This window comes from Acinonyx jubatus, chromosome E1 (genome assembly GCF_027475565.1).
Source record: "Acinonyx jubatus isolate Ajub_Pintada_27869175 chromosome E1, VMU_Ajub_asm_v1.0, whole genome shotgun sequence".
Lineage (NCBI taxonomy): Eukaryota > Metazoa > Chordata > Mammalia > Carnivora > Felidae > Acinonyx > Acinonyx jubatus.
The window spans coordinates 19108536-19132388 of record NC_069397.1 but is presented as its reverse complement, the minus strand read 5'-3'; the positions used below and the strand labels follow the sequence as shown (position 1 = coordinate 19132388).

The following is a 23853-nucleotide window of genomic DNA, read 5'->3' as shown; positions in this document are numbered from 1 at the left end:
CCCCATTAGAGTGGCCAGAGCAAGCGGAGCCCCCTGGGAGGCCCCGGCTGGGAAAGGGACCATGGCTGCAGCAAAGACCAGGTTGTTGAGCATCACAGCCCCGCGGCTGGAATGGTGGTGTTCCAGGGGCTTCTGGGAGCCACACCTCTCCGGGGGACAGCAGGCCAAAACAAGGGTCTCTGCCCTGCCCCTGGAGGACGGCGCCAGCCCCCCGGTATGCAGGGTGGGGCCTGCTCTTCCTAAAGGACACTGTCTGTCCCCTGGAGCCCCAGAACCAGACCTCCCGTCTTCCACCCTCCCTCCCCCAACCACAGAAACTCACCGTCAAGTCAGGCAAGAAAAGCAAACTGTTTATTTACACCTTGGTCTGTACATTAGAGTTCCTGAAGGAGCCTGCCTCTGACAGCCTGCTCCTTTTTGGCTAGAAGCAGGTAGGACGTGGAGAGCTTGGGGCCCTGGGACGCAGCCTTGGGCCTCACCCCTCTCCCCACCTTGGGGCCTGGAAGTGGTCTCACCCCAGCTCCAGAGATAAGCCTGCTTCCAGAGGGAGGCTCCTGGGGCGAGACCCAAGGGGAATCCCAGAGTCAAAGCCGTCTAACAAACCCCTGGGCACGAGGCCATACATGTAGCTTCTTCCATCTGGGCCCCCGGAGGCCCAGCCAAGAAAGCAGGAAGGGCCAGGACGGAGGGAGCCAGCAGGCTGTGGGCGAGTGAGTCCGGTCAGCAGTCGGGGAATTAATGGCACTCGGGTCTGAGCACCTCGGGCAGATGAGGAAGAGCTCGGCAGTTAATAGCAGGCCGGGGCAGCAGCGAGGAGCCTCTTCTGCCCACTTGGGAGTTCCAAAGCTGTTCGAGACACCAGATGGTGGTGGTCTTGAACCCAGCCCAGTGCCAAGCACCGGGAGCCACACACAGCTGGAGCTTCCTCTGGGGGCCAGGGGTGCTGCCGCAGACCCATGACGTCCCTGCGGGGGCCCTGGGCCGAACCCCACAGTTAGAAAGATGCGCTCTGCTTTCTATAAATACTGACACCAATACGGGAAGACGTTTGTGGGAGAAGGTGCTTTACACAAAGTGACCCTTTTCTGGTGTGCAAGGCTTCTAAACTAGCTGCAGGCTGGACGAGGGACTGCGAGCCCTCCGAGCTTAAGACCATAATGAAAAGAGTTCTGTACAAAGTTACCAAATCTGCACGGCTGAGCGAGCAACCTGGAGGCGCGTGTGGAAGAACGTGCTGGGAGGCCTGGCCTGGGAGCAGACCCCGTGGACGCCAAGTGGGACGCTATGTACACATTTACAGGGCTCGGGAAGGACCAGGGTAAACACGAGGATGTAGAAAAGGGGCAGTGAGGACATGGCAAATCCTGTACAGTGGACAGGGAAGAAAAAAGGCACAAGGACAGCGACCCCAAACCATGCAGACAAAACACAGCCTGTGCAGCACAGCAAAGCAGAGGGTCCCGGTAGGAGGTGCGGTCCCCTCGGGGCAACAGCACTTAACTCCCGCCATTCTCAGCCACCCTCCTGCGGTGGCTGCGGGGGGCAGATGGCGGGTTACAGTCACAAGGAAGGAGGAGGAGCCTACAAGGTCGGAGCACCAAAGTCAGACCACTTCGCCAGGGTCTATGCTTTCAGAAAGCAGCCTATGTTCTCAGGTGGGCGGCACAAGGGCCTTAGAGCTGTGCTGCCACGCAGCTCGGGCTGGCCCGTGGTGCCAGCCTCTCCTGCTCCCTGACCTTTTGCACACAGATTCAGAGCAGGACGGAGGACCTGAAGGTCCCTAAGGTCAACAGAAGGAACTTGCCTGAAGTCACCAGGGGGTACTTGGCCCTTCTGGCCTGAGGCCCCTCAGCAGATGGGCCTTGGTCTCCACCAGCCTGAAGCATCGCCCTACAGGGACTGACCTCCGTCCCCAAGGAGCACCGGCCAGGGAGGATGCCAGCACTGAAGCCCTCAGCCCCAAACCCTCCTCAGCCCTTTCAAAGAGTCGCTGTGGTCGTGCCAGGCGAACAGTCATTTTCTTGGCGTGGCGACCGTTCCCAAACTTCCCCTGCTAAATTTGCTAATGCATTAAACACACGTGCCCACAGCACAAAAAGCAGCCTTAGTTTCGCCCTGAGCCACCAGTCCCCACTGGCCGCTGCAGTTTCTGCCGGCCATTAAGTCCCTTGGTGGAACAAAAGCGCCCGCACTGTGCCCTCCTGACCACCGGGACCTGGCTGGGTCAGGAATCAGATGATCCAGCAGACCAGCGCCTGGAGCCTCTTGGACGTGGGCCGGGGTGTGCTGGTTTGGGTGCTGAAAGTGGAGACGCTGGGGTGACCCTCATCCACCCAGCCTGAAAACAGGTCAGAGGCAAAACCCACAAAGCCAGTGTCCCCTCCTGCTCAGCTGTGCAAGTAGGAGGCTGCCTTCCGGGGGACAGCCCCTCCCCGACCCTTGACTCTGTTCTACCCCAACTCCAGAATGGGCCCGCGTCTGACCCCATGGGCACCTGACAGAGACTTGCCCACTCAGGTGTGCTAACCCCCAGGGTGACGAGAACAGCTGGGCACACCAGTTCCTGAAGGCACCTGGCCTCCCATCCTGGGGCGAGGGATCTCCTGGCTTCTCACCATCCATCAAAGCCACTGACACCCTAATGTTAACGCAGCACCTGGATTAACAAACCTGACGACCAACTCTAGACCAACTCTACCCGTTTCCTCTACCCTTGGCTAGCAACCCTCTAGGGCAGGGGTCTCAACCTGGGGCTACCCATCGGTGTCACCTGGGGAGCTCTTTCAACATTTGCGTGCCCGGGCCACACCTAAACCAATTACACTGGAATCTGGGGGCAGAGATGGGAGGAGGGGCAGGGTTCAGCTCAGGCGGAAGTTTTTATATCTCCCTAGGTGATTTCAATGCACAACCCAAGTTGAAAACCACTGTTTCAGGTCCAAGTGCTTTCGGAGATTCTTGAGCTCTGTGTTTGTAACAGGTCAGAAACAAAGTCAAGGTAAAGGAATTTCCCTCTGGCCATTCTTAGAGAATCTACAAATTAAAAAGTGTGTGTGTGTGTGTGTGTGTGTGTGTGTGTGTGTCTACAGGTGCCTGGGTGGCTCAGTCGGTTGAAGGTCAGACTCTTGATTTCAGCTCAGGTCACGAGCCATGCGATCGAGCCCCGAGTCGGGCTGTATGCTGAGTGTAGAGCCTGCTTAAGATTCTCTCGTTCTCTCCCTCTGCCCCTCTCCCCTGCTCTAATAAAAAACATAATAATTTGTGTAACTTGGCCAATTCAAAGTTAAAAAAATTTTTTTTTCTACTAGAACTTTATTTCTTATACTTCCCCACAGAATAAGGCCTAGCTAAGCCAGAGAGTACCTCCTTTTCTATTAGATACTGTATATAACCCTCACTTGCTGATTCGGCAACTTTTGTCTGGTTTCCAACTGAATGTAAGGATAGCCAACTGCCGAGTAAAACGCAAATCTGTTGCAGAAACCCCTCTCCACGCCCCCGCAACACCTCTAAACTTTGGACAAGTTACTACTAATCCCTACTTGGTAAGGTGGCCGGGTTCAGCGAAAACAAAAAACAAAACCCACATAGGGGCACCCAGTTAAATTACAATCAGCTGGGGAGTTGTTCAAACATTCCGATGCCTCGGCGGCCATGCTCCACACCAACGAAGTCAGAACCTCTGTGGATTCCACCCAGTTATCAGAATTTTAAAACTCTCTCCATTTTAAGTATGTTCCAGGCATTGCAGGGAACATACTTCTCCTACGAGTTCTGTTTTGTTTGCCTGAAATGCACACTGGGCTGGGCACCGTGCATGCTACCTAGCAGCCCCCCCCCCCCCCCGTGCGGAGAGAGAGAAGAGTGTAACGCTCTACCAGACCACACACAAAGTAGGGGGAAACACTGGAAGGGGGCAGGGTCTGCCCCGCCGGTGCCTCGCAGGGCCCATGGGGCTGGGACCCTTGGGACATGTGCCCCCCTCAGGCGAGCTTTCAAGCAGGGAAGAGCAGTTAAAGACGCTACATGATCGTTGAGAGCCAATTAGACGGTCTGGGTTTTATGAGACGTACTCTGGCTGAAGATGGTTGGATTTAACTCGAGACCTGGGTTACGTGGAGTTTAGTCTCATTTTAAAGTCCGCCCTTTTTCCAGAGACCCCAGGCACAGCACCAGATCCCTTGGGGCCTTTCAGACGCGGCGTCCTCAGGGAGGCCGCTCCCATGGCGCCCCCTTCAGGGAGGAGGTGGCAGCATGTTGCTGGCAGACCGCTTTTTCCGCCCCTTTACACCAAGGCAGAAATTCCTTCCCGCCTAGTGACCGTGTGACTGTGTAACCCAGGCCTCTGGGCCCTTCTTTGGGATTCCAGATCAAAGCAGCTAAAGAGCATATAAAGTTTTACATATAAAATGCTCATCCCTGGGGCGAGTCTCCCACAGCCCAGGACCTTGGTCTGGCTGGCCTCTGTAGGACTCCTCCTGGTGTCAAATCCAGACCAAACCCAAGTCCTGATACGTCTTCTTTTCTTTCCTTTAATTAGGAGCCATTAGCAAATTCTCAAGAGACTCACTCCTCATGCCTTCTTTCCACTGCTGCTGCTTCTCAGACCCCTGGAGGAGCCCAAGGAGACCAGCACCCTCGCGAGTCGAGAGACTCCCTGCCCTAGTCTTCCTGCGGTGGGTGACCCCCAAAGGCCTGGATCAGACCAACGCAGCCCCGTTATCTGCAGCATGAAACAAACCCCACACGTATGCTTCAAAAGAAATCACAAAATCCAACAGAAGCAAAAGTTGACTGGAATGGAATGAAGATGGGTGGTGGCCACAGCCCTGCCTCCGTGAACAGGGAACATACATACCCAAGTCCCCGATCCCCTCTTCACCCTCTCCTGCCCCCGCTTCTCTGCATACACCCCTTCTTGCCCCTCCCCAACATGCCTGAACTTTCCTTCTTACACTAGAATTGCTGAAGAAAACAAACTGCAGGGGAAAAAAAACCAAGAGCATACATGTTTATAGATGTGTGGATTAACGAAACGAATCACAAGCCATATAAAACTGAGACAAACTGGAAAACTCAAAGTACCAGCTGCCTACAACAAAAGATCACGTTAAAAATCCAGAGAGCGAGAGAAAAAAAAATCCAGAGAGAGAATTTCCACCATGTGTCACAAGGACGGAGGCCGAAGGTTTCCCTGCGATCTCCCCACCCGTGTCTCTCACCAGCACACCGCTCCTGGCTGAGAACTGAATAGGAGAGTTTCCAAAAGGCGGGACGCGGGGGCCTTGCTACCCAGCTGAGTCAAGCCCAGAGCTCAGAATCCCAAACTCCAAACCTGAGGCCTGCCATCACCGGGTTGTGTGGAGAACAGGAGCAGGTAAGCAAGGCCCACTCCCCGCCTGCGGACTGTCCATCCATGCTTCTCATGAAATGCAGCCCACGGGGAGGGAACAGACTGGAATGGGACCACGCTCCTCCCTGGAACTAAGGTCTTTGTCACCCAATGCCAACACGTGCCTTAGACACCCCTGGCCCCCACTCCCCACCCCCTTTTATTCCCTTCATTTTACACTCAAGTTAAATACCGCTCATTTTTCATGGTCTTAACAATAAAACAGAAAGAGGGGCGCCTGGGTGGCTCAGTCAGTTGAGCGTCCAACTCTTGATTTCAGCTCAGGTCATGATCCCTGGGTTGTGGGATTGAGCCTAGCGTCGGGCTCCATGCTGAGTGTGGAGCCTGCTTAAGATTCATTCTCTCTCTCTCTCTCTCTCTCTCTCTCTCTCTCTCTCTCTCTCTCCGCCCCCACCCCACCCTCGACCCCGCGCCTCTCCCCGACTCGCACTCTCTCTCTAAAATAAAAACCAAAAACAACCAAGCCAGAAAGGAAGAGGCAGGCAGGCAGGCAGGCAGGGATGGGGAAGTGTACAGGAAACCCCCCAAATACCAAGAACTTCTCAAACGAAGGCTGCCCCATGCCAGCTCTCCTGCAAGCCTGAGTCCTCGGGACACCCCATGCACAGGCATCACAGGGGCTGCTGGCCAGGGAGGGGCTCTGGGAGGGCCCCTTCCTCCTCTCTGAGCCTGAGCACCTAGGCTTGAAAGGTGGCCAAAGAGGCTGGGGAGGATGTGGCCGTTAGGCATTCGAACCCCTGGGAAAGACCATAATTTTGCTCCCACTCCCAGAGGGAACAGAGGTGGGGTGAAAACAGCCTGTCTCACTAGAGCATCTTTAAATCCTTATCCCCAGAGGTAGAATCATTTTCATCCAGTACCTGAAACACAGTCTTCCAGTTCTTGTTATTACAGTAACTCCTGATAGCAGACCTTGCCCCTCCCACCCTCCAGGACCATCCTCTCTTGCAAGGGGACTGCAAAGTGCACGGGCAGTAACTGTGCAGATGACACTCACAGCCCCACGCTCACCCCTTGCTGTGTGAGCGGCTTCCCCACATACGCATCAGTACACAGGACATGGTGGCCAGAGATGTTTACAGTGTGTGTGTGTGTGTGTGTGTGTGTGTGTGTGTGTGTGTGTGTGTCTGTGTGTCTGTGTGTCTGTGTGTGTGTGGCCTGGCTTGGGCCGCATCCTCAAGTGGGGTCTGCGCCTTGGTCCCAGGGTCCAGGGCTGGGAGGGTCCCGAGGCCGCTCTGCAGCCAGCCCTCGTCTCAGTGTTTGATCTCAAGGATGGAGGGGTTGTGGTCCAGGATGGCAAGGATAATCTTGTCCATGTACTGCCTCAGCCGGAAGTTGATCTCCTCCTGCTCCTTCAGGGCTTCCATGAGCTGGGGGGAACGGGAGAGGCAGGTCAGAGGCCAGGCCCGGGCTGGAGTGCAGGTGGAACCCGGATCCCCAGCTTGTGGTGAGCCAGGGCCCGGCACAGAGGGGCTCGGGACACCTGGGCAAGGCAGGCCCCCAGACCAACCTCAGCACTTGGGTGCCAGAAACCAGCGAGAGCAGTGACAGCTCACAGTAAGGTGTGTGAGATATGCTGATGCCCAGGCCCCTCCCCCAGGGATTCTGATCCAACTGGTCTGTTGAGGGACCCAAGTATGAGCAACAGCTCGGTACAGGCTGAAAACACTGGCTAAAGGCATTTGCAATCAAGAATGACATCCAGAGTCCCAGGGCCCTAAGACTTGTAAGGCTTCTAGCTGTTTCCTCTACCTGAAACGGTCCCCTCATCACCCCGACCCTGCCATTGCCCCTGTGCAGGTCCACTCCCGATGTGTCCTTTAGGTCACTGAAATGCCACCTCTGCCCCCAGACTGGAGGCTGGTAACCAGCTCCCCTGGGAGTCCCCCGAGGCTAGGGGTCAGCACTTAGCTCTGTGTCCTAAGCACAGGATAAAGGGTTCAGTGACTGTCTTATGATTCATGTTCAAATGTAACCAGGGTATTTTGGAGGCCTGATCTTTTAGAAGCACACCCTGGTGTGGGGTGGTGGGGCAGAACGGACTTTGGTTCTGGAGACCTGGGTCCTTCTCCCTCCACAAGTTGGGTGATCTTGTGTCCTAGCCTCCCAATCTGTAACATGGAAATGTCCAGGAAGCCTTTGAGTTGTCAGAAGATGAAGACACACTACAATCAGGTGCTCAAGAAACGCTAGTGTCTTTCCCCTCTTGGCTTGAGGCAGAGGGGTTCTAGCTTCTCCTGCACTACGGGCTGACAGAGACATGTTGATCAGCCGGCCATTTTGGCATGTTTCTGGTAGAGCAAAGACTCAAACTCCACTCTGTTCCCAGAGCTTCCTCCCCAGCACACGCAGGAAGTCAGAACTGCTCTAACTCCCTCACTGCTCTGCACGGTCACTCAGGTGGCTGCAGATGGGGACCCTCACGGGCCCTGGTCTGCTTCCCCTGCTCGGGGTAGCCTGGGACTTCTCATCACAGCACACGGGTGCGGGACAGGACTTGCAGAGGAGCGGCCGAGGCTCCCAAGCAAGAATGAGAGGGCACATTACCTCATCGCGAGAGGCCGTGTCTATTTCTGCGGCCAGAGACTGGGCTTTGGTCTGGGTGGCAAAGAGGTTCTTTGCTTCATAGAGGCTGAGGCTCAAGATCTGTCCATTCAAGTCGTCATTCTGGTCCCGCAGCTTATGATTCTCCTGTGGAGTGGGACAAAGGCAACGTCAGCTGCCAGAAGCATCCAGAACCCAGCAGAACCCATTTCTTTGCATTCACGGTCTCCTGACTGCCACCGGGACCCTCCTCTCAGGTGTGTGTCAGGCCAGCTCAAAGACACCCATGGGTGATGTGGCCTCTGCCAGGCTTCGGGGGAAGGGCTGGGTCCTGGGAGGTCACGGGGTGCTGAGGAAGAGTTATGGGCCCACTCAGGGGAACGAAGTTTCCAGATAAGGGCAGGGCTCCTGGCCATGCTTTCCTCCCTGGGGTGAGTGAGCCAGAAGAGGAGCTCCTGATACTTTGGGGTCTCCGGGCTGCAAGGCTGGATCCAGTCTCCTCCTGTAGCGAGGTTCAGGAATCCTGCTCTGTGGGAACTCTTCCTGAGTACAGGTGGCCTCACAGGGCCCTGCCCAGACCCCCACGTGCCAGTACCACGTGCTAGCTTTTGCCTAAAGTCTCCTAACTAACCGCACACCTGGGACTTGGTGCCCTCATGCATGAGAAAGGGCTGGGGTTTTCGGATCGCTGTGGGATGCTGGTGAAGCCAGCAGGAGTAGACTTTCTAGAGCAGTTTCCCACCCCTGAATGTCGGGCTGGGCTGAACAGGGGGCTTCACTCACCATCACACCCTCCCTTGGTCCCTGCCCCTCCTGATCCCACTTCCCCCAACTCCCCCATCATGGGAGTGCTCCCGGGAACCATTTGAAATGGAACCTTGGGATCCGGGTCTGCTTCTGGGAGGACCCAACACAGCAGACCCTCATCCATGGCTGGACAGTCTCCTCCTCCACTCCATCGGCAAGGACAGCAGAGTGGGGTCTGCTTCTTTGTGTGGACTCCAAGGAGAGACCCCGGGATCCGCATCAAGTGTGGCCTAGAGGTGAGCTGCCTTGCCTGAGCTGTGGGGTGGGGACGGGCAGCCCCACCGGGCAGGGACGTTGAGAGGAGCAGACAGGAAGCGGTGTGGGAAGGTGCCGCTGCAGCTTGGGGCCCCATGCGGGAGACCCGTCCGGCGGGGCCCACCTGCTTGAGCCGCTTGACCTCATGCTCCAGCTCCACCTCGCGGGCCCTGGCGTTGAACTCGCCCAGGCCAGAGGACGAGCTGCGTCCCCGGCCTGGCCGCTCACAGTCCAGCTTGTACATCTGCAGGTGCTCTAGCTCCTTCCGCAAGTCCTCGATGAGCTGCGTGGGGGAGGGGCTGGTTGGCGGGAGCGCGGCCACGGGAGGGAGCCCCGGTGCCCGGTGCCCTCCGGCCTGGGACCCACCTCCTGCGTCGCCTCCCGTTCCTTTTGGAACTCAAGGCGGTTCTGCCGCAGCTTGTCCGTCACGCGCTTGTACAGGTCCGTCTCATCTTTGAGCCGCAGGCTGGTGTCCTCCAGCCGGTCACACATGCGCTGCCGCTCCTGGATCGGGGGACTGGGTCAGGGAGGACGGTGCCCAGAGAGGCTCACTACACCCCAGGGACGTCAGGGGGCCCTGGGTCAGCCACCTGGACAGGCGGGCAGTCCGACCAGCCCCCCTGAACACAACCCTCGAGTCACGGCTTAAAGAAACAGCCGGGTCCCTTAGGATTCTAGAAACACAGGCCTCTGAAGCCCTTCGATGGTGCCAGATGAAACCTGAATCAAAGGTGCGGCCAAACACAAGCTAACCTCCTTCTCTCTTTTTTATTATTACTTCCCCCCATTATATAAAAAATTATATTCGCTGTAAAAAAAGTTTGGAAAATCAGAAACATAGGAAGACAACTTACTATTCATATTTTATTTTGTTTCTGTTGTTGTTAGGGCAAACTAGCAACTAGAGGCCTTTGTGGCCAACACCGCCTCTGTGGCTTCAGCTCAAGATCGGAATCTGAGGGACACTCCTAGGCCTGCTGCTCACCTCATCCAGCTTCTCTGTTTGTGACTTGAGCCGGGTCACTGTTGTTCTGAGCTCAGTGTTTTCCTCCTCTAATTGCTGCACCCTGGGAAAAGGAGAAAGACAAGTATGTCAGAAACGGAGGTTATCTTACAACGGACGGACAGTCTACAGTGATTCTCTGCTTCCTGGAAGAGGGAAGATACCAGAAAGCAAGAGAGAGAGAGAGAGAGAGAGAGAGAATATGACTAGTTGTTCCAGATGGGTAATACAGCTTCGAGCTTCCTGTCATCCAAGGCAAACTGGGAAGGACACCGAATTACCATCCTTCTGTTTGTGATAAAAGGAAACACTCATTTGTGAATAAGAACATAGGATTTTTTTTCACATGCGTCCTTACAGCCTGAAACAACACGGAGGACGTTTTTCTGCTAAACAAAGAGAAGGTCCTCCTGTGGCTGGTGGTGGCAGGTCCCTCCCGCTTGGAAAGCAATGACAGCGTTTGCTTTTCTTTCTCCCCCCAGCGTCTCTCCCAGGCTCTTTGCTCGGCCCTCCCCGCAGCTGCCTGTGACATCCACAGGTCATTGTCCTCTGTGTTGGTGTCCAGAGGGGGCTGTCCTAACAGGATCCCATGAGGAGACACAGCCCAGGTACCCAGGTCGTTTTAAATGACCTGAGAAGAGGGCAGGTGAGTTGGGCTGTCAGTGGCACCGGAACAGCACAGGGTCATTTCTGCCACCGATTCCTGCCAAACATTCCCTCTCCTTCACACTTGTTACTTCTTTCCTAGAGTGATGGCTCCACTGCTCTCTCTGCCAGGGGCCTAGGTAGCTTCCCAGTGGCCTCCCTGGCCTGGGTCATTAGGGAGGGCAGCCCTGGGACACCACAGTCTTCACCTGTGTGTACTGTTCTGATGTGCAGCAACCCACCTGCCTTCACGGTCATTCTGTGGGGCTGGGAGGGAGGACTGACAGATGGGGAAACTGAGGCCCAGAAAATGACACAGGATGTCCAAAGTCCTGGAGCTAAAGGGTAAGCAACCCAGATTCCCAGGTCAATACTCCTCTCCCTACCGGCCTCAGGTTCCAGCAGCTATACCTGCGGCCCAGAAGCCCAAAAGAAACCGGGCCTTGCTTTTCCATTTACGTTGGCCCCAGGGGCCCCGGGTCAGTGTACCCAGGTGTTCAAGGTCAAGGAGACTCTAACAGCAGGGGGAGCTCCGAGCCCGGATATTATACCCAACCCAGGAATAGGGGCAAGACCACAGTTTTTTAACCTATCCTCTTGTTGACAGACTTGTGAGCTGTCTCCAGTTGTACCTAGTAGAAATAATGCTACCAGAAGGTTCTTTTATATACTTCCCAGCAAGCATGTCCAGGTGTTCAGGTATCAAGAGGAGAACTGTTACAACAGGGGGCTTTTCTTCAGGCTGTTTTCCGATCCACACCATGGGGACGGTGCCTGTCCCACGGGCCTGGACCAGGAGTGGAGGGCGCCTCCGAGGCGGCCCCGTCCCCAGCAGGCGCCCACCTGGTGTTGAGCAGCTCGATCTCCGTGCTCTTCTCTCTCTCCAGCTTGCCGTAGGCCTCGCGGTGCCGCCGCGCCTCCTCCTCCAGGGCCTGCTCAGCCATGGTCTCCTGATCTTTCACCATCTCCTCCAGCTCGTGCACCCTGAGGAGACAGAGGGGCGCGCGCCCCAGTCCAGGGCCAGCTCTCTTGGTGTCTTCCCACCCCGCCCCCGCCCCTAGCTACGGGAGGCCCCGAGACCCTGGCTCCGTCGTAGCCCTGCTGCGGGAAGTGGCGATGTGTTTGCCAGACCTGTGGGTCAGCAGCTTCCCTGACAGATGAATGCGGATGCCACAGCACGTAAGGAGACGCACGCCACGGGGCGAGGGTGGGGAGGGGGGCGCCTGGCGGTCGGCCCAGAGGGGAGCGAGGCTGCACAGAGAAGGTGGCATTCCCAGCCAGGCACGGGGAGGGACGGCAGGCCTCGGGCCTTGGCTTCTCTTCCCGCTCTCCTCCTCCCTGGTCCCTATCCCTCTGACCAGTAATTCAGCGACTGGGCACCTTGACTCCAAAACCACGCATGTTCTTGGATAGGGGCCCCGAACATTCAAGACCCAGGAAGGGGCCAGGTCCCACCGGGCACGCTCTAACCCCACCACTGGCAGCCTAGCTGGCCTAACAGTCTGGGCACATTTCACTGGGAACAGTCCCTCCAGGGGGCTACCCTTCTGGGGTGTTCCAGAACCCATCTTTGGGCCCTACAAGGTTAAGGGCCAGACCCTGGGCGGGGATCAGTTTACCAAATCTCATGCCACCCCGTGAGGACAACTACATGCTACATGCACTACCTCACTGCAGTCAGGGTCAGCGGGCCCCCATCGGGAGGAGGGGCAGTGATGCCCGGACCCTTCCGCTAGCAGCACGTGCGAGCCCAACTCAACACCAGTGTCTCTCTCTGCGGAGCTTGTCCCCAGAAACGGGGTGGGGGGCGGGGGGGTGTCAGACTCTCATCAGTGTAGGACAGAGAAATACAGGAGTGGATCCCAACTCCTGCCTTACACCCACCCTGGGGCTGCAGACATGGGGGTCAAGGTCAAGCTCCAACCTGTTTCTGAGTCCCCAGAGACCAGTCCTCCTGTGCGTCCTGCATGGGCACAGCCATGTAGCAAGGGGCTGACACATCACAGCCTCTCGGAGAGGAAGGACAAGATGTGCAGTTCACCTCCCCCAGCTTTTCTCAGGGCCCTCCCCAAGCCCGTTCCCGAGTCACGGCGGGGGCCCCAGCCCCCCAGCCCCCGACCTGTGCACGAGCTGTGTGTTCTCCTGCTTCAGCTTGCTCTTCAGGTCCCCATTGGTCAGGCTGTCATTCTCCAGTTCTGTCACTTTTTTTTCCAGGAAGCTCACCTGCAAGAGGGAGGCAGAGGTGGGGGTGGAGGAAACCTCGGAGTCCACAGGACCGAGAAGCTAGAGACCGTGGGACAGAAGCCATGTTTAGTGAGCGTGAGGGTCCCCAAGCGTACGTGTCCGCATTATCGGGGCAACCTACCCCCAACTCCTGGGCAAGGACAGGGTCTCTGTCTCCCGAGTCCCCAGATAGCTGCTGGGGGGCTCCCCACGACCCCCGGGGAGCACGCACACATTAAGCCTGTCCTCCACCCACTCAGGACCCACCTTCTCCGTGATGTCGTTGTCACAGGAGTCAATGCTGTCTCGGAACAGGTCCTCAGTGCTACCATCACTGCTACTGAAGTTGCTGCTGTGCATGAGCTGCCTGTGGGGGAGGGGGGAGGGGGGAGGGGGGAGGTAGCTGCAGAGGCCAGCCCTCCAGGGCCTGGGGTCCACACTGGGCTGTGGGCTGAGAGCACCCAGTATCTTGGGGAGAAGGCCAGGGACCCCTCCAAGGAGGCTGTCCTCACCCAGTCAGGGGAGAAGAGTTACCTGACCTCTGAACTCAAGAGGTCACACAGCTCAGAGGCCAGTGGAGGGGCCGCTACACCCCTCCAGAGTCCCTGGCAATCCATCACGGCTCTGGCCTGCTGCCTCAGCACCCTTTTCATGCCGGTGTTCGAGCCAGTAACTACCCAGTGACCAGAGTGGGCACATGAGCCCCCGACCACCTCCCTCCAGCTGCAAAACCAGCCACTGCAGGTAAACTGGCTCCACGGTCCTGGCAGAGGGTCCTGGCCTCCTGAGGCCACCCAGCAAGACTCAATTCCTCCACCAAACTGGCTCCCGATGCATCTCTGGGACCCTGGGAACAGGAAGGAGACCCACCCAGACTGTGCAGGGCAGGGGGTTGGGTGGGTCTGCAAACGGGTAAAGACTTGCCAGAGGCAAACCCAGCTACTACGGTGAGGCTCCCCCTTCCCGCTCCCTGCCGGGCAGCAGCCAGGTCTCTACCCAGGGCCTGTCTCGTCCCACTCCTGCTCTCGAGCCAGAGTCTGGGCGCTTGCTGGCAGCTCCCAAGGCCCTGGGAGTGGACCCGGGCCAGCGTGCACGAGAACCTGGATCCCGAGATCCAGAGCGGGAGCTTGGAAGTCCCAGGAAGTTAGCTGGGAGGATTTAACCCGGAGCAAAGTGACCAGCTCCAACGGGGCACACTCGTGCCCAGTCTCGGTCAGCGGGATCCCCAGGATCTGCTGGCACAGCTGCCGGCTCCAGGGTGTGGGGCAGGGCACCAACAGCCGTGAGACGCGCCGGGTCTCTCGGGGCCTCCCTGGTGCACCTGCCTGGAGCGGAAACAGCTAAGGGTTTGGAGAGGCCGACTGCTCCACTGCCACAAGGGGCAAGGGCGGCCCCTCCCTGTCAGAAGTAGAGGTCTGGTTGCTCTGCCTGCACTCCTGGGGGTCTCTGTTTCCCTCTGTGCATTGGGCACGCACAGGGCACTGGGCACTGGCTGGGTCTGGGCTGCCCGAATGGAAAGGGAGACAGTATTCCACCCCTCCTCCCAAGGTGGGGGTCTTACCGTCCAAAGGCCGTGCTAGAGATCTTCCGGTTAGGGCTGCAGGGGTGGGGGTGCAGGAGGGAGAGAGAGAGAGAAAACAATCATTGAACAGAGGGGGCTCTAGTCCACTCCTTACTCTGCCTTGGCTGCAAGATACCAGTAGGTGCACTACAGGGCTTTGTCCCGCCCGCTGCAGGGAATTCACTAATCAGCTCGGTCCTCAGCAGAAGCACCCTGAGTTTCCTCTTGCAGAAAAATGCAAGCCCCCTAAGATCAATCCCACCCTGACAGGGCCCTCACTTGCCAAGACAGAGTGGGGCCGCCTTGCCTGCCGCCTCCCCCTCTGGACCCACCCCCCACCCCCAGCCCTGGCCTCCCATCCCTCTGCTGGGTCCCGGGGGCCTCACCTGTTGGCCTTCAGGTTTTTCAGTCGGGCTTCCAGGTCATTCAGCAGGTTGATCTTCTTACAGCACTGAGAGCAGTAAACATCCAGCAATTCGCTGTTGTAGGCGTGCCGCATTTTCCTGGGTGTCTGCCCCGCACTGATTCGGGAGACAGAAATCAACCTCTGCTGTCCAATCTGGTGCCCTACCCCATCCTTACTTGACTGGGTTCCCCAGTGCCGGGGAACCTTTTGTGTGTGCGCTTAGGGGCAGAGGGAGTGGAAATACAGCAACAGATCCTCCCTCCCTCGATACTCTCAGAGGAAAGGCCAATGAACAGTACCCATTTCACAGACAAGGCGATGGAGAGCTAACATCAGAGTGAGTAATGACTAGGTGTGGGGGAAGGTATCACAGTAGGTCACCTAGAAGGACCCTTCGACACCGAGGTTCTAGGAAGCAAGACAGCACACACCCCTGAGTCTGCAGCCTCCCAGGTGGGCTAATTCTGTTTCTTCCCCAAGCCAGAAGGAGGCGGGAGGAATTCTAGAATCTCCAATCAGGGTGCAAAGGCAGCACCCCCCAAGCTCCAGGAGCTGACCCCAGGGAGCTTAGGACTCTGCCCTCTGACCCGCCCTGGGATGAGGTTTGGTTGGTCCGGCCGCTTTTCCCGGGCCCCAAATTGCCATTCCAGACCACAGGGCCACCTGGAAGACACTGAAGATCCCAGGTCCGAGTAAACGTTGGTCCTGGTCTCGTCATCGGGGCAGGGGCTGCTGGGGGCACAGTCCACGTCGTCCCCCTCTCCATAGTCTTCAAACTGCTCCTCATTGCTGATAAGCGAGGTGGTGGAGTGTGTGGAGAGGTCCGATGTGGTCATGGATGGGGCATGGCCCAGGGACCTGGGTGTTACAGAAGGGCTGTCTGTTAACACAGCCCCGTCACTGCCTGTGCTGGGGAAACCAACCAGCCTTCCTGGAGGTCAACTGGTGCCACAGAGATCAGAAGCCCGAGTGTGTGCTTTCTGACCTGGCAAGTGCACTTTGGGGACCTCATCCTAAGGGAAGTGTCTCACCACAGAAACAGTTTCTGCACAAGAGATGCGCAAACCGATGCTTCTCTACAGCAACAAAACATCGCTTACCACTGAATGGTTTCCCTACATCAAATTAGAATAAGTTATAGTAAGTCATAGTATCTGGGGCCTCCTGGGTGGCTTAGTCGGTTAAGCGTCCCACATTGGCTCAGGTCACGATCTCACAGTTTGGGAATTTGAGCCCTGCGAGCCTGCTTCAGATTCTGTGTCTCCCTCTCTCTCTGCTCCTTCCCCGTTCATGCTCTGTCTCTGTCTCTGTCTCTCAAAAAATAAACAAGTGTTAAAAAAAATTTTTTTAAGTTACAGTAGATGTATAATATAAAATTATAGATTCTATATTGCTAATATTAGCTAATTAAATGATTAAGTTACAGTTGTAAAATTATAATATATATTAGTAAATATCAAATTATGGGTTATCTAATTGTTGAAAGGTCTGCAAAAAATACTAGCAATAATATGGGAAAAACTAATACAAAGTTGGATATAAAATTTAAATACAGAAAGGAAAGGTTGATACAAAATAAGGAAAACTAGGACATAAAAGTATTTACATGGTAACAGAGCTTGGGTTTGGGTGGTGGGACTGTGAGTTACTCCCCCCACCCCCCGCCATTCTTCCTTTCCTACCTTTTCCAAGCTCTGTTTAATTGGCTTGCATTCTAGTAAGAAATGGAAGTTTTAAAATAAGTAACAACGAGCTACTAGATGAGGTGCTTCTCCCAGTTTATAGAAAGGACTCACCGCAGAGAACATGGGTCGGAGACCCTAGGCCTCTCATGGGTGACCCACGGTGTGGCCTGTGACAGTGTCCAGGGCTGGCTGAGCCCTGTCCCCAACCTGAGAACCGAGCACTGCTTGTCACCTGCCGAAACAGGTCTTCCCGTCAGTGGTTGTTGAGGTCAGGTCTACGTATCGCTACTCAGAAATGAGGGTTTCTCTGACGTACTGAGCCTCTGAGCTCAAAACTGGGCAACTTGAACTGGGGACAAGAAGCAGGGAAGTGGGTAAGGCCGTAATTCTCCCACCGTGCCCTTGAGCAGTCCTGGTCTCTGAGAATCACAGTGTTGATGACAGGGCACTAACGAGCAAGTCTGCTGGTACCGCCACCCTGTTGTTGTTGAACTCATTCATCTGCCCTCAGGCTCCTCAGCACCTTGGGATGGATTCATCACATTCCAGCTCTTTCTCCTATACATTTTATTAAAACCCTCAGCGTCCCCTGCCGGCCACCTCCTGGCGACTGGTCCCAAAGAACAATGTGTACGATCAAGTGGCAAATGGTCAGCCAAAAGGACAATGGGTCTGTGGTCCCTGACCAGCTGTCCTTGGTGGCTGGTCACAGTACGGCTGTCACACTGCTCCCAGGAAGCAAAATGGATGAACTACTCCAAAGACCCCACCGAGAACAGCCTGACTCCCAGAGCCACTGGAGCCTGAGAAGCTCTGCCCTGCAAAAATGTATAGGAAATTGCTTTTTTTTTTTTTTGAAGGTCAAAAATGATTAAGAATTGACAATTTCATATGGTTCAACTGATACTAGAACCCCTCTCCTCCCTCTCCAAATCTCTGGGTTGGCCATGACCACCACCTTCCTGTATGTGGCGCTCTGGACAGTTTTAACTCACTTGTCCTCCGGCAGGAACAGGCCCCCAAGCCCTCCGTCCTTCTCCTCGGCAGGACTCCCTACCGACCCCTCCAGGCTCTGCATGCTCTCCATGGGGCTGTCCATGTCTGACTCCGGGGGGCCCTCGGGTGGGGCCAGCGTCATAGCCTCCTCCTCGTCCTCGGGAAAGAAGCTGGGGTCCCTGGGGAGGAGCTCGCCATCAGCAAAGGTAGGGCCTGGCACCTCGCTGCCCTGGGAAAGACAGAGGACAAAGTGAGGGAGGCTGGCTCCCCGGGGCTCAGTGTGCCTCATCAGACCGCGAGGATGTCGGCAGGGCCAGGGATGGCAGGGACTGGGACACAGGCAGGTCCAGACCTCAGGACCTTGAGAGTAAGAATACCCGGCAGGTGATTCATCTTGGGCCTCTCACAGCAGCTGCCTCATGAGAGCCCAGTGAGGAGCCAGCACCACCGGGGACAGCCATCCGTGGAGAAGAGCCACAGCTGGGCTGGCTACGTTGCTCAGGACACCTGGACAGCTTGCTCGTCGGGGTCCCCATCACAGCCTGCACAAGGAGCCGGATGGCTTCGTGGCTGAGTTAAGGGCACAGCCACAATGAACGGCTACCAAGAACGACGACCCCGACCTAGCGGACTTTGATGCAGCGGGGTAGAGGGATATCCACGCACCACGGAACCTGCCCTCCAGGACTCTGGGCACATCAGATCACCTCCGTGAACCTCGCTTCTCTCGGTAAACTGAGAATGACCGTGGAATCCTACAGGATCACTGTGTCACGGGGTAGGACCTCAACGTGGCACCAGCCGGGGAAGGACAGCGTGCCTTGGCCCTGCCGCGGCCGTGCTGAGGAGCAAGGACACAGAGCCCTTCAGTTCCAAGCAGGGGTGGGTCCCCGGTGCCTAGCACACCGCCCAGCACCACGCCAGCACGAGATAAAGACCCGCCTGAACTTTTGCCAAAATCACCTTCTAGGTTATGAGCTCTGGCTCCGTTCTGAGAGGCAGCGCTCCGCAAACCACCCTCGGGGCTGCCGCCTCTGAGGGGGCACTGCTTCCACCTGCTCCTGTCCGAGAGGTCAAACTGCTCCCAAGGATCTTCCGCGTGGCCCGCGTTGAAGGTGCTCCCTGCGGCCCCGGGACTGCAGCCAGGGGAACAGTAACAGAGGCTGTGAAAAGCCCCCAGGCACCCCAGACAAGAACAGGATTGGGGACATCCAAGGAAGGTGGTCAGCGGCAGGCTTGGCTGTGCCCACTGAGAAGTGTGCCGTCACCTGCTGCTGTAGACACCCTGGCCCAAGAATAGACGGCAGTTAATGAGCCTGGCTCCCGCCTGTCCCAGGACTCGGGCGGAGCACCGGCTGCACTAATAAAGCCGGCACCAGGCAGGGAGGCCCCCCTGGCTGTGGAGGCCGAGGGGCTGCGTCATTGAAACTACCCTCGTGTTCACACGGCCCTTTCCACCTGAATGTCACCAACCCAATCCCACAGGGCTCCCGACCGCGTCGGATCCTGCACCCGAAGCAAGCTCTCCATCCGCAAGCCCGAGGCTGCATCCCAGCAGAAACAAAGGGAAGCCAACGTTTCCCGAGCAGCCACCAAGTTCCGGAGGCAAAGCGGACAGTGAATACGTAATCTTATCTGGGCTTAGGACAGCTCTTCAGAATAGCGATTCTTAGCCCCACTTTACCAACGAGGACATGGAGGCTCAGAGAGTCACCTGCCAGGAGTCTTCTAGGCCAGGAGGCGGAGGTCGCCCCACCTACCTCTGACCACCACACGCTCGGTTCCATCTATCGGTCATGCAACACCCGCTCCTAGAGTTTCAGTCTCACGTAGGGACAGATCAGTAATTATGAAGCCCAGGCATTCCACCTGCTGCAGCCCCCACGTGCTGCCCACTTCCGACCCACAGCAGGAGACTCCTCGGCTCAGCGTGTGGAAACTGGGAGAGACGCCAGGCAGGAGGGAGATGGCTCACCGAGGAGGGCCATGCTCTGTTCCCTCACCTGCGAGCTTTCTGCCTTCCCAGCCATAAGGGCAGGGGAGGGTTGGCACTCGCTGGGAACGCCTGCCTTGTGGCTTACAGGAGTCCTCGGCCACTTCCGGTCCTCACAGCCCTAGGAGTTGGGTCTCCTTTCCCCTCTCATACGTGAGGTGACTTACCCGGGGCCCCGCCGGAGAGAGGGGCAGGGCAGGACTGGACCGGAAGCCGCCAGTGCCCATGCTCTCCTCACAGCCCCGTCAGCAGGGGTCCTGAGGAGGCTGCTGCCCACCGAGCAGAGGCTTGAGGCAGGCAGGGCACCTAGTAGAGACCAGGAGCCATGCTCCTCAGGCGTCCGGCTTGGCCTCTGGCTAACTCATGTTTGTCCCCTTGGACACAGAGATACGGAGGCCCAGTTTCTGCCAGGCACTCTGCCCAGAGGCACCCAACTCACCACACGGAAGTGCGGACCACGGCCTCCTCCCACCTGATGTCCCAGAGCAACATCCCCCTCCTGACAGCTGGGCCAAGAGAAAAGAGGGGCCTGTCTCAGCCACAGGTGGGGCAGGAGGCGGCTTTGAGGCCCCCACAGAGGTCACTCCCTCCCAATAAGGCCACCACTTCCTCAGGCATAGTTTTACCCTCTGATCGAGCAGAGTCCACATCTGTCTGGCCTTTTGCACTTGTCGAAGGATCTGGTCTGTCTCCCACACATACCCCCGTCCGGCTCGGACGACAGCCCCGGGAGAGCTCCAGGAGGTGCAGAGGGCAGGGATCGAGGATTTACAGGCTTAGCCTGACGCATGGGGAAGGTGAGGCTCAGCGAGCGAGGGGGCTGCCCTGGAGCTTCCCCGCTGCAGGAGGCCCTGCTGTGACCCGAAGCCAGGCTCCTGACATGCCACGTCAGGGCCCTCAGCCACCCCTCGCTACATGCGCTCTCTCAACATGCCAGCCTTGTAAAATCAGCTGCCTCCCCACGCTGACACCTTTTCACTGTTTGCCCAAGGCAAGTTACGATTTCTAGAACCTCAAAACCATTTCTAGTAGCTTTCTTCTAAATTCAAGTAACATAAAGACAAGCTCTCAGAAAAGCTATACCCTGGTTGGTCTGGGACAGTACTGGTTTGGCATCTGTCCCGGACAAAAGGGGCCGTGTCACCTCTGCTACTCCCCTGGGAACATCCTGACCCTGCTCCCATTCCTCTGGGCCCTCTGGGGAAGGGCTAGGTATAGCACCGGGCCTGGGAGGGGTGCCCCTGGAAGTGGGGACAGCCTGCTCTGATCCCGAACACCTCAGGAAGAGAGGCAAAGCGGGAGCAGGTGCTAGAAGGTGTAACCCCTCACTGGCTTGGAGACTAGGCAGTATACCCTCCTCAAGAAGCTGGGTCTGGGGATTTACCCAAAACCAGGGGTTTCTGGAGAGATCGGAGAGGCCGGAGGCTGGGAAAACACGCCCTAGGCAGCTGCTTTGGCAGGGCAGGTCGGTATCACCAGTGTCCCCCTCGGCGTCCCCACCCCGTCTCTAGCTGGGACTGGATGCAGCTGGCCCCTGGTTGGAAGTGGGAGCCGGGAGGCACCCAGCCTGCCTGTGGGGCCCCTCTCCAGGGGCAGCAGCAGGCCCTAAAGTCACCCCTTCCTCTGTAGGAAGTCGGCCCAGGCCGAATTCAACAGCTGGTGAAAAGGACCGACGGCGGGAGAGGGCATCCCCGCCTCAGAGGGGCCTCCGGTGCCCACCGTCCACACTTCCAGAAGGCGGCGCGGCAGGGCCTGGACACGATGACGTCATTTGGTCCTGCCCGTCACCCACCCCGCCCTCAGGGGATGCTCCCTCCAAGCCACACACATCACTACTCCATTCTCCTGGCGGCTAGTGCACGGAGGGCACGGGCCTGAGAGGCCCCACTCCACACTCCCTGTAAGAAGGGACCCTATGGTAGTAACCGTGGGGATGAGAGCACCTGAACCCCCAACAGGCAGCACCGCAGCGAGCACATGGCAGGCAATTAGCAAGTATTTGGGGAAACGAACTGCCCTGCAGAACAGTGAGCTGGGGAGAGCCCACCCATGGCGACCTCGAGGCGTGGGTGCCCATCCGACTTGGCCACTGGCCGGCTGTGTGACCCTGGAGAAGTTGTTCGACTTCTGAGCCTCATCTACAGACGGGTAGAAATGCCGGCCCGGCAGGATCGCCACAGAGAACACAAAACGATGCCTCGTACCCCACGTGTGCCGGGATCGTGGCAAAGAAGAGAGCGGGCAGAGTGGCGCTGGGAACGAGCTCTGGAGGTGGACCGACTGGGTTCAAACCTCGGCTCCACCACTAAGTTCTGCAACCTTAGGTTTACTTCTCGGTGCCTCAATTTCCTCGTCTACTGACGGAGTTCACGATGATCAGGAAATGAGTTAGGACGTGTGCTCGGCACACACGGAAGATGATCAACAAATCTGAGCTCTTCTGGTTGAGAGGAGACAAGCAGGGGTGCCCCTGTTGGCCCGTGCAGCCCCAGGAGCCTATCGCTTTGACCCCCGGGGGCACACTGAGTGGAGGCAGGCTGGGTTCGGCTTCTGGAAGCCTGAGCTGCAGGTGCCTCTTTCTTTCTGCGCCCTCCCTCCCACCCCCAGGGCCATCTTCTGAGTATGCTCTTGGAAGGTCTCTCTGCACATTAATTACATGCTTTTACACGCGTTAGGATGAGACACTGCGCAGGCGAGGGAGTCCAGGAGGCTGGGGCACATCCACCCCCAGCCCCGGCAGGGGCTCTGCTCGCCAGGCAGTAACTTAGAGCCAAAGAACAGCTCCGTGGGGACAGGGCTGGGTAAAAATAGCTTGAGCGGGCACTTCCCAGCTTCCCTCGCAGCCAGGCACCAGCGGGCACACGTGGAACCCCACTGCAGGAAGGCACTGGGCGGGGGGTGGACACAAACCAAGCCTCGTGCAGTGGGGCTGGGCCGGGGATGAAATCCCTCCTCATAATCCCAGCCAGCCCACGGCCTGGGAAGTGACAGGCCTGCTCGAGCTCTCGCTGGGCCCCACAGGCAAAAGATTAAGAAGCCAACTTGTAGATGCCGATGCCCCCAGGTCCAGAGGGAAGGGGTGGGCTTACCTGGACTGGGATCCCCTACCCCCCACTGCGGCTCAGCCACCCATCAGGCATGGCAGCAGCAGAGATTAGTAAGCAATCCAGGCTGTGCCCACCTCCTGCCTGTGGCTGCCAACGCCCGCACTGAAGCCAGGCCTGGCTCTGCCGGAGGGAGGCCGGTGCTCATCAGCGGCTGATAAGATTCTGGCTCAACAAAGGGTTACTCAGATGCCAGTCAAGGGGCAAGGGTGGGAATAAAGGGGGAGGGGAGTATCCACGCAGCAAGGCTGGTGCCTAAGCCTCAACTTCTGAAAAGAAATAACGGCTCAGATATGAGGCCCCAGCTCATCCCCAACAAGGTCAAGGGCAGGCATGGGGGCACCAGGCCACCAAGCTATTAGAGTTCATTTATCGCCTTTCTTGGCCAGCCCTGGGGACTGACTGCATACTGTCAGATAAAAGCTCTGTAGCCCAAGCTGCCCACACAGGTGGGGGAGGCCAAAGCCAAGAAGACAGGACAGACTGCCATGTCCCCATTCCCAGGGGCCAGATCAGAGAGTGGCCAGGAACCATCCCTCTGTAGTGGTGGCAGCCAAGGCAGCTTTCAGGCTCTCTCCTCCCGGCCAGGGGCCCCTGGATCCACCTCCGGAACCCTCCTACCACCAGCAGCTCCAGACCAGCTCTCAACTGGGCTGGCCACTCCTGGCACAGGAGCCTTCAGGGGCAGATCTCAGCGTAGACCTTCCAAAAACTACTTTAACCTAACACGGACCTGCAGATCCAAGAAGGGGACAAGAGTGACAACTGGGGCTTCCTCGGGAGCTCATCTGTCTCAAGTGGGAAATGCTAAGAGGGTCTGATTCTCACATCAGCCCCTCGAGGGAGGGTCTAAGTCACCCAGCTTTACGGATAGAGAGACTGGGGCTCTCAGGCAGACTTGGTTCAGTCCCGGATCTGACCCCCCACTGGCTGTGGAACCTCAGGCTGGTACTGAGAAGAGAAAGAGAAAGTCATGCCCATGTTTCTCAAGAACTCACATGCCATTTGCATGAAGCAAAGGCAGTCAGATAGGGAGTTCTCTACTGCACACGCCAAAGCAGCGGAAGGGGCATGGAAGCCCATGTGGCCCTCTTTTCCATTTTTTAAAAAAATGTTTTACTTATTTTTGAGAGAGAGAGAGAGCGAGCGCGTGCACACACGAGTGGGGAGGGGCAGAGAGAGAGAGGGAGACACAGAATCGGAAGCAGGCTCCAGGCC

The 23853-nt window shown here is 57.3% G+C and overlaps 1 protein-coding gene across 5 annotated transcripts in view; it reads right to left on the bottom strand.

Annotated features, from left to right (window-relative positions):
• Positions 1-329: 329 nt before the first annotated feature.
• RAB11FIP4 (RAB11 family interacting protein 4) overlaps positions 330-23853 on the bottom strand; it is a 123280-nt gene continuing 99756 nt past the window's right edge. For 4 of the 5 annotated variants that reach the window (XM_053212825.1, XM_027034450.2, XM_053212828.1 and 1 more), the window contains 12 exons: positions 17538-17767; positions 15521-15715; positions 14838-14972; positions 14452-14487; positions 13158-13257; positions 12787-12890; positions 11511-11651; positions 10005-10086; positions 9386-9523; positions 9144-9302; positions 7961-8104; positions 330-6783 (listed from right to left, as the gene is read on the bottom strand). In XM_053212825.1, coding sequence (XP_053068800.1) covers positions 6667-6783; positions 7961-8104; positions 9144-9302; positions 9386-9523; positions 10005-10086; positions 11511-11651; positions 12787-12890; positions 13158-13257; positions 14452-14487; positions 14838-14972; positions 15521-15715; positions 17538-17767 — 1581 coding nt within the window. In that variant the 3' untranslated portion in view covers positions 330-6666. Of the gene's footprint in view, positions 6784-7960; positions 8105-9143; positions 9303-9385; positions 9524-10004; positions 10087-11510; positions 11652-12786; positions 12891-13157; positions 13258-14451; positions 14488-14837; positions 14973-15520; positions 15716-17537; positions 17768-21735; positions 22100-23853 lie in introns of those variants that run through there. The other variant, XM_053212826.1, reaches the window with a different exon arrangement.